Source organism: Stegodyphus dumicola, chromosome 5, assembly GCF_044657685.1.
Source record: "Stegodyphus dumicola isolate Sdum_Otavi_A_Nest chromosome 5, ASM4465768v1".
NCBI classification, from domain to species: Eukaryota; Metazoa; Arthropoda; class Arachnida; order Araneae; family Eresidae; genus Stegodyphus; species Stegodyphus dumicola.
Window position 1 is genome coordinate 44,623,698 of NC_140772.1, and position 13,150 is coordinate 44,636,847.

Consider the following 13,150-nt stretch of genomic DNA (forward strand, 5'->3'; position numbering starts at 1 on the left):
TTCTTTTTATTAAGCAGAGCCCTTCAAAACTCAGTTCCGCTTTTCTTCTTATGCAGGGGTTCTCAACCTTTTTCGCCCCACGCCCCCCCTTTCACCACTGTTAAAAGTTCCTCCCTCCCTCTCCTTTCCAAAACTTGAAAAATACATTAATTTAGATTTAGATTATTTTTAACGTGTTTTATTCATTAAACAACAAAATGTATAGAAAATGGTGGGAAATACCAAAATTTGAATAGAAGTAATTTTTTTAACATTCATAAACTAAAACCAAATACTGAAAAGCTAACTAAAAGGCTGACTGCATTCTCCCCCTGAAACTATGAAATTTCCCCCACCCCTATGGGGAATGTCCACCTGGTTGAGAATCTCTGTGACAGTGCCTCCAAGAACGGCTTCATTACAAGCTACCATTTATTGGGAATAACATTAACGAATGCACAAAAGTAAATAAAAATTTTAAATTATTAATTTGTTATGCTTTATTTATTTTTAACATATTCCATGTTAAGAATAAGTACACATAAACACAAATCCGTTATATTAAAACAGCTCTACGAGCGAAATAAATATTCTCAACACGTCAAACAGGCCCCAGATAACGTAAAATTAACATAAAAAGTCCAGGTGCATGCAATTTCATAAATATTCCTCTATCCTACTCCCCAAATGAATTCTTCAATGTATTTTTGCCCTCAAATTCTCCCCTTCGATGAAAGACGCCGACAGTTGTCCTGTCACAAAAGCAGGTAAGGTAATTCGAGACTCTTCATTCCCAGCTGTCCGTTATATAGAATATCGCTAAACGGCAGACCCCCCTCTCCTAACTAACTAACCCCCCTCTCCTAACTCCTAACCCCTCTCCTAACAGGAAATGATGGACTAAATTTCTTCCGCATCAATCGAAATTTATTATATCGATGAAATATCTTATACAGCTACTATACTAGTAAGTGATATTACATACATCAAATGTAATGATGTAAAAGTTAAACCACTATAAAAGCCAATTGTGCGTAGATAGCGTTCGTAAGCGTAATAAGAAACAAGATATTAAAACGATAGCGTTTAATCATTTATTCTTAATGAGAATAGAAACACTTATTACAGCGAGTAAACGTTCTTCGAATCTTGGAATATATCAGTTGCCAATTATCAGAAAGTAAACATTATTTTCCTGTTGCCAGATTTAACAGATTAACATAATAAATGCACAATAACGAAAATGAGATGGGAAAAGTGCTACGGACAGACGATAAAATTACAAATACCGGAATATCAATTTTCAATGTGTTTGTTCTGTGACTCGTTATTAAAAATGCTTTCATTAATCGCAATCAATGCATTTTGTAGATAATAATCAACGAATTTATTATCTACAAAAATGCATTTTAAACTGATAAACTACCTTTATGAATAAATGAACTATAACAGTTTTCGAAATTAAAGTGTGTAACTGAAATATAACTGAAAATACAATAAATAAACATAGGGCTCAACTAGGTAACAACTTTCCTGCTGAGGAAATATGTGTAAAATTAGTATTACTGTCCTCCTTCCACCGATTTTTAAATGCATACGTAACTAAATGGTGGTCAGATAACACGGATTATCGGATAACATGCCGGAATTACTCCGCGTAATGGGCTGATCGTAGACCTGTAAGTTTAAACTTTCGTATTCTGTAAGACCTGTAAGACTTAACTCACTCTAGTTTAATCTTCTGTACTGCCAGACGAATTCTCATATCATTTTAACCTTTTAGTACTAAAACATTGAGCAAACAGCCAAAGAATTTATTTAAACTCCTGCTTTACAGTACAGTACTTTAGAACAATTTTCTATGAATCCCGTATAAAAATTTAAATTTAGTATAAGTTTATAAAAACGTATCAAGTTGGCAGAGTTATGAGTTATTGTAGTTTTATGTCCTACTTTCTTTCTTTCATTTCCTGAATTAGAGTTATATGTCTACGCCCAACTGTTTAAGATATACAGTGTCTCAAAAAAGTGATGGGACACTTGTGCTTTACGAAAGGAAATTGTAGTAAAATAAATAAAAAAAACATGTAAGAATTTTTTGTGGGTGTGTTTCATACTTAAATTTAGTAACAATTATTACATAACATACATTTTCTCAAAATATTAAAATAGTAATTTAATAAAAATACAATTGTTTAGAACGGAGCAAAAAATGGCTCACATAAGTGATGGGACACTTACTTTTCCATCAAATATTTATCCAAAAATTTTACTTCTTAAAATGTTTTAATATTTTGTTGGATTTCCTTTTACTTTTAAAACGTGATTTAATCTTCTTGGGATGGATTCGACTAATTTTTTTGTGATTTCTGGAGTGATTTTACCCCATTCTTCTTGAAGCAATGATTTTAATTGTTGTTTTGAAGAAATGGTATGTTTGCGAATTCTTGATTCCAATTCTTGCCAAATATTCTCTATGGGATTTAAGTCTGGAGATTGTGGTGGTGTTTTTATTATTTCAGGACAGTTATACAGCAGCCAGAGTCTAACGTTCAAAGCAGTGTGCTTGGGGGTCATTGTCCTGGTAGAATTTAAAATCGTTATGAAGGGTCAATTTTCGTGCTGAAGATTTCAAATTTTGATTTAAAAATGTCAATATACTTGTACCGATCCATTATACTGTCAATAAAAACAATATTACCAACTCCAGCGGACGACATACACCCCCATACCATAACTCCTCCTCCACCATGTTTTACTGTTGGCACCAAGTTCTGTTTGCGAAATTCTTTCCTGGGTTTTCTCTACACCAAGATTCTACCGTCAGAACCAAATATATTAAATTTACTCTCATTAGCAAATATAACTTCATTCCAGTAATCAGAGTTCTTATTTATGTTGGATTTTGCGAAAGCCAGTCTGAGTTTTCTATTCTTTTCACTTACGAAGAATTTTTTCCCGGCTGCTCTACCGTAATATTCAGCAGATCGAATTACTCTTCTAATAGTCTCAGGATTAACAATTATTCCATATAGTGCTTGTAAATCAGCAGCAACTTTAGGAGCACTCATTCTTCGATTTTTTTTTAATATTTTGAACAATAATTCGCTTTTTTAAATTGGATAGCTTTGATGGTCGGCCAGGTCTTCTTTTATCCTGAATCATATGATTCTTTTTATATTGTTTAATGATATTGAAAACCGTTGAATGACTCATGTTAACTGTTTCAGCATTTTCTCTAATAGATTTTTCAAGTTCAATATGCAAATTAATAACTAATTTTCGAATTTCAGGCAAAGTTTCTTTTCGTTTAGCATTCATGGCTGCACAGAGCTAAAAAACACAAAAATTCCAAAACAAATTGGAGAGAAAGACGGCAGACGATCTTATAAATTGTTGCCAATTGCTTTTGAGTAAAAATAAAAACCCAAAATAATATTTTTATTGTAGCACGTAGTAGTATCTAATGGTGTCCCATCACTTATGTGAGCCATTTTTTGCTCCGTTCTAAACAATTGTGTTTTTATTAAATTAATATTTTAATATTTTGAGAAAATGTATATTATGTAATAATTGTTACTAAATTTAAGTATGAAACACACCCACAAAACATTTTTACATGTTTTTTTAATTTATTTTATTACAGTTTCCTTTTGTAAATCACAAGTGTCCCATCACTTTTTTGAGACACTGTATTTAATTTTAAACCTTCTGAAATACCTTATGTATGAATAACAATAAATAACAAAATATACATATATATACTTCAACATTTTGAGAAGTTTTATCGTTTTCACTCACAGGATTTCTTTATTGGATTTATTCAATTTCTCAGTAGTCACTTCATTTGCGGGAAATATTTATCACAAGCATCATATACAAGCGTTCCAATAAAAAAAAAAGCGCAGCTACGTCATGTAAAAATGCGACTATTTTTTTTTAACTATTGAAATATGCAAAAGCCTCCATGTGACCTCAGTTTATTAGGTAATAAAATTCTAACGAGGCATTTTTTCTGGTATTTAACGTTTCTCATATTGAACAAACAGTTCGTTTGAAAATAAGATTTCACGTTCTTCATCTTAAATTTCTGAACATTAATTCTGTTGCAACTCTTTAGCTTAAATTTGATTTAAATTTTTAAACATTTTCTTTTTTTTTATATTTTAAATTTTTTTTAAACGTAAACTTTTTCTGTGACGATAGAATTGGAATCTTAGAATAGAATCTTAGAATGCAATCTGAAGATTTCAAAGAGCACTTTTTTTTGTTTTTCTTTAATTCATAAGAAAGCAAATAAAATAGTAATTAATTTTACTACAATTAATGCATAGATATACGTTTAATAATTTTAAAATATACTGTCTCGACAAAAGCGCGAAGACGGTTTCTCTGCTTTAAAAGGAGTTTCTCTGCTTGGGAAGATATGGAAGCAAGAATTTCGATTCTCCTCGTCGCCATGTTTAGAAAATATTAGCTCTGTAGGAAGTTTCATGAAATCTTATCAGTCTACGACTGCAAACAGAATAACGTTTCTTGCTTTGTGTCAGAGTCTACTATTTACACAAGCTTAGACTTTGTACAATTCCAGCATTCTTGTCTTTTGCTGAAAATCATAGTTCGAACTTCCTTATTTGGTTTCTTGAGGTTGCCCAAAGAAACTTAGTTATTAATCCATAATCGTTAAAATGGTTCATATATTTTGTTATTAGCTTATTTTTATCAGTAATATATTTTTATTAGTCATTTAGTGCTTTAAAATGCTTTATATATTTTATTATACTAGTTTGTTAGTAAATTTTAATATCCTTACCTCTTAATATTTCTCATTGTGTATGAGAGAGAAAAATTAATCGTAATTTAATAACTTTCGTGGATTCTGCTCATGAATCGGTATGAACTTCTAAATGTAATTTCAATTATTTATTTCATTTCAAAGAAAATTCGAATATTTAGTGTTGTTTAGCTACATTGATTTTTACTTCCTTGTACGAAGTAAAAAGGAAGTATTGTGATCGCGAAAAGCTTCAAACAGCATATTTCAACGAAAATATCCACTTTGACCGCTTTCGAATGCAATTTAACGATGTTTTTGCGTGATATCTGTATACGTAAGGACAGAATAAAAGACTCTTTTCCTCCAAAAAAACTAAAAAACTGCTTTAAAATGAATTCTGAAGAGAATTTTTCGTGGCGTCTGTACGAACGTATGTACGTACGTGCGTACGTAAGTATCTCGCATAACTCAAAAACGAGTAGCCTCAGAACGTTGAAATTTTGTATATAAGACTACTATAACATGTAGATGTGCACCTCGTATATTGGTTTCAAACGGCCGCGCCAAACGTATATAAATATATTTATAAATATATCCAGTCTGTTACCCGGCTCAGCGATCTCAGTTTCTTTACTCTTATATATATGTTTGTAAATTGTACATTTTTTGCTTTAAAAATGATTGAATTATGTTGTTTTTATCTTCCGGTTAAGGGTTTTATGTCTTTAGTAAATCTGTCTGCAATATTTTTAGAATTATCAACAATTTTAAAATTGTTTAAGTGCCGCTAAGCCTAATTTGATGGCGGCCATTGATGTTTACATTTGAAACAGGAGACTAGTGGATTTGTTGCCAATCTAGAGAAACTTAGCTTCGCAACAACAAAGATAACACATTCATTTATTATTTAAATTATGCTTAATCCTTTCTGGAATTTTTTCGAGAAAATAAGCGTTTCAGATTTACTTCGTAATTTTTAATATAGATATTTTGAGTTTTTATGTATTTTTGCCTTGTCGCAAAGTGAGAACTGAATTAATTGAATCAGAAATACTCAATCGTCTGTGAAAAACTGTTTCTTTTTCGTTTTGTTTGCTTAATTTCTTTTATACATAGTTCTAGCTTTATTATATTATTTGAACAGAACATGTGGCAACGATTAGATAATTCTTTAAATGATATAAATTTTGTGCATTCAGAGTTATAATATGAATGAAATATAATACTGTTAAGTAAACCTAGCGCCATAGCGTCGCTATGGTAAACAAAGTGAATTTTAAAGAATGCATTTATTCTATTGTGGTTTATGGGCTGTCGGCGAAGTAGGTTTAATTCAATCTAATAAGTTTAAATAAAATGCAAGAAAAAATGCGTATAATTTAATATTCCGTACAAGGAAGTCATGTGGTGTATACATCAGATTTTTATTTATACTATTAGTAATTTATACAAGATGTAAAGCTATGGACTAAAACAAATAGTAATAATTCCACCATTTAAGCGCTAATATTATCTTCATTTTTGCTTTTTATAGACAAGCAATCGCAGGAAATTTTGAACTAAAATGTTTTTGCAATTTCAGATTTCTTACTAAAAATTAATTTGAATTTTTTTTTTTTTTTCCAATGCGTCAAAACGCCTACAAAGAGCGCTGGGACTTTATATTTAAAATAAATAAATAATTTTTTAAATAAACGACTTAACAAATAAGTCAATTTTTATAATTTTTTTTTTTTTTTTTTTTTTTTTGATTTCTTTATATTCCGGAATGTAAAGCAATGGCATTTCGATACCGAAAGTAACAAATAACGTTTTAAATACTAAATTTGTGCTGTTAATTAAATATTTTATGATACGATTTAAATTGATAGATATAAGAATTTATTAGCCCGAATGGGCAAGTTGCCCATTAATTCCGTTTTAACATTTTGCGTAGTCCACTATAAAACGTCGTTTTTCTTTTCGAATTGTTGCCACCAAATATTACAGCCCTGCGTTATATTTAAAGAAATTAAATAATGAAGAATCAGAATGAATGTATGTACGTCTCTTGCACAGTGAAAAAATGACGGTACCTATAGACATAAAATTTTGAATAACATGGATGATGCCCATACTCACCACTCGAGTATAGGCATCTAGAAGCCCAGATTCGGCTTCCAACTTCATTTAAATAAATTTTTGATTAGCATAATTTTTGGTTCATAATCAAATATTGAAAACTTATCAAAATATGAATTTCACATTCTTTAGTTAGAGCGTTTTGATGTGAAATTTCAGAAAATCAGTTGAATCGCTTTAAAATACAGCCTTCAAGTTGAAGCGTAACTCGAAGTGATTGTTAGTGGTTTGGTTTATTAGGTTGCGGCAAAGCACTCGAGGGCTACCTGCCTAAAGGAAGGGATGCCTTCGCGAAGGACTTTTTAAAGGAAACTGGCTCGTATACACGTTACACATGGGGAAAACCACGAAAACACTCATGCAGCCAGCCCGTTCGCGGGATTCGATTCGAACCTCGGAACGAACTACCAGTGTTCAGCGACGTTACCGCTCGGCCGCTGGTGGGCCGTGATTGTTAGTGAAGGGAAATCCAATATTTTTAATAGCTCCTGTGTTATTAAAAAAGTGTATTTGCGTTAGTAATTGGTAGCTGCTTTATCTCTAGAGCGTATTAAAAAAAAAAAAAAAAAAAAAAAAAAGACAACTGTAACGTCTTTCCTTAAGTAGACTTTTGATAGAAGGTAACAGTTCTTTCTTTTGAGACGGATTTTCCGTTTAATAAGTTCAATTGAGAAAATATGTCTCCAACCTTTTCGTGGTTAATAAACATCGGCTTTGTTGAAGTTAAATATTTTTTTCAAATTATTTACTTTCATCTTCAGATACTACTAGATATTATGCGATAACTTTAGATTGCTTTTCTGATAATAACTAATAAAACGCTAATCCTCGTTTAGGTGGGAAAAAAAAAAAAAAAAAAAAAAATGTTTAAAATGTTTTAGTTTTGAACCGATGCAACCAACCTCAGTTTGTTATAAAAGCAGGATCCGATTTACAAAACTCGAAGCTGAGAATAAAACCTGTTATGGAATACCTTCCCACTTTATCATACAAATATAATATCCAAATTAATCATACAAAGTATTTCGCCAGATAATCTAATAAGTGATAATTTCTTTTTTCAAAAATATTATTATTTAAACAAAAACAAAAAAAAAAAAAAAAAAATTCAAATGTTTTGTTTTCATGCTTTCAATTTTCTGTGTATTGTATAAAATACAAGTCAAATAAAAACTTGCAGAAAACATTAAGTTTATAAACTTTAAACCAGAGATTTACTTTCATGGTAGAAAAATCTGGAATACCGAGAAGAATTAAAAATCTCTTCCTGATTTATTACAAACCTCGATTAATTAAACTGCAGAGATAAAACGAACGTAATGCAATTAAATTACTTAGCAGTTCAAAAAACAAATCTATGACTATGCTTACGATAATAAGAAGGCCGATTTATAGGGTCATTAGGTTACTTTGAAGCAAGAAAAATCAGCTATGCTCGTCGGAACTCGAACTCCTGACTTTCCGCCTGCTAGCCGGACATGCTTCCCAATTACCACCATTCACTATAGGAATTTCTGTTACCAATAAAATTTTCTTAGCATGTCGGACAACCGAAAGTCAGATATTCGGAGCTTAACTATGTATTTTCCATGTTGGGATAATTTTCTTTACTAATAAATAACCGCTGGATGCATAACTTCAGGTTCTTTATGTTCTATAACCCCTTCGTAATTCTGAATAGCTGTTGCAGCTAATAACCTCTGAACCCTGAATAATTAACCTCTTAATACAAGCGGGCAATTTTTTAAGGAGTCAAATTATTTAAAGAAAAAAAGGGGAAAGAAGAAATAACTTAAAAAAAAAAAAAAAAAAAAAAAAAAGAAATAACTTTAAAAAAAGGAAGGGGATTGGCGAACAGATTTCCTGTGGTAATTTAATTGAGAAGGAAGAGCAGTTATCCATTAAATTTAAATCAAAATTTACTAATCACCCGTAAATACGATAAAGCATTAGAATGAAATATATTGCTAAGAAACGTTTGGGTTCAGAATTAGCGTATATACCATATACATGCACTAGTTTTCACGCAAATACAATATCCATTTTCAGATTCAAATTTAATTAAATCGAATCTCATATATAAGCACAGCATGCCCTTTTAACACGTCAATACGAAACACCGAATTGCAGATATAGAGGTCATGAAAATATCGGTTATTTATGGTGTTTGCCTGTCAGAAACGGACGAAATTTACTGGTTGCATCACAGCAGTAATATACTTTCATTGTTATATTTCTGCTAACCTTTTTGCATTTCTTTCCTGGTACTCTAGATTCTTTTCTATACTGTTTTATTTTATTAAGAGCTTGTTAAAAAAAGGCTTACATAAAAAATTAAGTGGATTGTGCATCGTTTTATGCACACATTGCTTACTTTAAAAAATGCAACGCTTAATATTCTCAGTAGTTTTTCTTATCTGATAAAGGCATACGTAAAAGTTAACCTATATGGTGCAAGAGTTTGATGAGCAAGTTGAAACTTTGCTTAAATGTCTCCAACACTATTTGTGCCCAATGACACGTCATGATCTTTTGGTACATTTATTACTAATAACAGCGTTTATCTATTTCTGTGAATATCTGCGACTTTTACTTAAAATTTTAATAGTGCTTTGCTTATCTATGTAATGAAGAGAGCCTTTAAAAGTAATACGCTTCTTAATAATCTTTTGCGACTCTTCGAAAATAATTTGATTATTATTGGAATACCATGCTTTTTAGCGAAAAAAATGACCCACAGTTTGCATTTGGTAATCCTCAACGATGATTCATTACAGAAAAGAACGTTTTATCTAAATTGAAATTAAATAAATTACAGAAATTATTCAAACGCAGGAATTTGTCTAAAATAAGGTTTAAAAAAAATTAGATGTACCTTATGGAAGTTTCCAATGAAACTTACTCTCTGTGGCTTTCAATTTTGGATTGAACTCAAGTGAAAGAAAACATATTTCCCCTTTTGGAAAAGATTAATTCTTATTTAGAGTTTATATTTCAACTGAAAATATTGAAGATCAGCTATTTTTAGAACAGTCTGGATATTTGTATTCTCTGCCAACACCACTCGTCATCTTTCAGCTATAGAAACGCGAATATCATAAAATTAGCCTACGAAAGTTATAAACACATCCTATCAACTTAAATAGATCTCTACCAAGCCCATTCAGAATGTTTAGCGCATTCAGTGATTATTTAATTAGCGTATGTTCGGACATTGAATTTCGTGACTGACTGTAACATAGGATATTTGCATACTGCCATCTGCATTCGCAGCGATTTTCAGCAACTAAGCTTTCGAAAATTGCAAAATTTGCTTTGCATACTTATGTTTCGGAAGGCAATGTAACTTCATTAATTTTTTAAATCAATTCATTAAAAGCTTTTTTTCCCCTTGTCCCTTAATTAATTATTTCATTTCTCTAATTTATAAAACTGGAAAAAATAAAGATGCTGAGCAGAAAGTTGTGAAATGTAAATAAAAATAGAAAATTAAACGTTGAAAAATGTGAAGTAGAATTCTGATTTTCCAAAAAGCGTGCCACTTAATTTGCAAGCATACCAGTAGTGTTACTAGCGTTTGAGAGCGATTTGATATTCGCAATCAGTGATGAAATACGTGAGCAGATAAAGGAAAACATCTGCACTATCAAAATTTGAAGAAATTTTCCTCGGACATATCTTTTGGTAATCGACCCGAATTAATAGGACTTCAGTTTCGTTACATAACATAGAAAACAAAATTTGGATGCTAAAAATTTTTAAATGTTAGAAGTTTATCATATCTGAAAATCTTGATGCTAAGAGGAAAACGCAGAATACTGGAAAATATCTTGTTTCCAAGCATTTGAAGAAATTACATCCCTCATTATTCTTATTAAACTCCCAAAAATGCGATGGGGAAACAAATTTAGAACTTCTACTAAATTATTTTTGTCATTAGTTTGGCATTACGCAAAAGTAAATTAATATGGTTTTAGAACGGAAAAGGCTTATTAAATCGAAACATTTTTGCATAAAAAAAATTGCTTGTGGTTTAGAACATTAACTGAATTCTATTAAACTGGATATTCCATATACTGATATTAAAGTGATGAAATGAAAAACAACGTGTGAGATTGTAATTTCGGTTTTCAGATTTCCGAAATTCCATTACATGCATCACGATAAACACATAACAGCTTTTCATTAAATATATTTTTTATTAAAAAAACTTATACCCTCTAATTCGGTTATAATGAGCTTGAATGGATCGAGATCCCGGTTAAAATGATGCAAAAGATATACAGCCAACACTTTATTTACTAAGGCCAGATTAATCGGGCCCTGCCTACAAAAAAATTATTTATTGTAGAATGATGGAAAAATTATTATTTCAAATTAAGAGCAGGAAACAGTGTGCTCTTTTTGTTTTGATTACTCATTTAATTTACGTAATCAAATGAATTTATTATCCGAATTCAACTGTTTCAAAAGACAGGTAAATTGTTAATATTATTTTACTATTAATTATAATCTGGGTTATCCCACTTTCCTACGTGATTTAAATGGTGTTTAAGTAATTTATTTCATTTAAAAACACACTGCATATAAATTTGTAAGGTTGTAATGACTCTGAGTCAGAGATTGCGAATATAGGTTCTTGAGCACATTCATATTCTCTTTATTCACACTCACATGTCATCTGAAGAAAGTTATGAAATTGTATGGCCGGTTTGTTACTATATTTATTATTAATCAAAATTTCGAATAGGGTATGCGTTATGGTTGTATACCATCTGTTGCTATAAAGACAAGAATAGGCACAGTTGGGGGTCAAAAGAAAGGAAATATTTGCATTTCGGGTACTTACACACTAGAAGCTATTCCGTCTTCATTTGTAAGTTGATGCTGTGCTACGGAATATCCGAAATATGAATCCGTCGGTCCTTCTTTGATGACAGGTATGCGGGTCTCTAAATTGAAACAAGATCCTAGTTTCACTGCTACAAGAATCACAGTCAAAGTTACGAAGTAATGTACAAAACACATATTTATTCTCAGTTAACCGCTTCCGACAGCGGATCCGGCGGAGCACGTGGATCAAGGTGCGAGAGAACGGATTACAGTCTTCCCCGCCGTTGCCGAGTCTGAAACTAGAATGAATGGTCAAACTCTCGTGGGTAGCCGTTCGGTTGGGTGTGGATTTCACTCTACCACCAGATGGCAGCAGCACCGCAACCCGGAGGAGGATTCTCTGAATTGAGTGGGAGATCAATTGAAATCTCTGAATGGTGAGAAATGATGCTTTCGAAAATATATGCAGTTAACTTCCGATTAACCAGTACAACAACCACAGTTAATTCAATTCAACCACAGTTAACTGGGGACAACGACCACAGTTAATTCAAAATCGTTATTAATTTCAGAGCATTTAAAAAAGGCACAAAAAATAGGAATAATTTTCTTTATAATGAAACATGAACTTCTTAGGAAGAAATGTTAGATTAAATTATATATACAGTCAAATCCCGATTTAACTTGGTGATATTCGAGACGAAATCTAAAGTTAATTTAAAAACACATTCAATCCGGGGAACAATTACAAAAGTAGACGATGGAGAAATAATCCGTGGAGGATAAGATTATTTCATCATATAAATTAAATCAGTGCTGAAAACAAAGGAAACTCACTGCAAATATCAGGAATATAAACATCATTAGAATAAAGAAACTGAGTTATAAAAGCATCAAAGACCAAGAGAACTTGAGAAATGTCATCTAGATTACTTCGCAAAAACAAAAACAAAAACAAAAAAGTATATAAAAAATCAGATTTTACATAACGCGTAAAGGGACTTTTTTTTTTGGTAACGTTTTGTGTTTTACCCTTATTTATTAAATATCATGTTCTTTGCAGTTGAACCATAAAATTTAATTTAACAGCAATATCGGAAAATAATTTTAAAATGAGCATATCTTCAGAATTTCGGATACACAGTCTCGCGCGCTAGAGATGATTTTGCCCGCTTTGAAGTCGTTGAGTTTGTTAATCAAAAATTCTTAAATTTCTGACAAAATATCAAATCTTCTTTTTCTCTACATATAATAAAAGAAAGAGTCTGTCTGTGTGTGTGTGTCTTTCGTTCGCGCTGCGCGTAAACTAATAGACCCACGGCTACGAAATTTGGTACATAGGTGCATGTAGACAAGAGCCAGTGAAACTCGAAGCGATTTTTTCGAAATTCGAATTAGAATTTTTTCATTTTATGTTTTGTGACGAAATCGCGTCATTTT

General features: G+C 31.3%; 1 protein-coding gene across 1 annotated transcript in view; it reads right to left on the bottom strand.

Annotated features, from left to right (window-relative positions):
* Positions 1–12,014, bottom strand: part of LOC118188030 (integrin alpha-PS1-like) — a 266,270-nt gene extending 254,256 nt beyond the window's left edge. Inside the window, exon 1 of the mRNA XM_085816620.1 lies at positions 11,727–12,014. Within this exon, the coding sequence (XP_085672746.1) occupies positions 11,727–11,905 (179 nt within the window). The 5' untranslated portion in view covers positions 11,906–12,014. The remainder of the gene's footprint in view (positions 1–11,726) is intronic.
* Between the last annotated feature and the right edge of the window lie 1,136 nt (positions 12,015–13,150).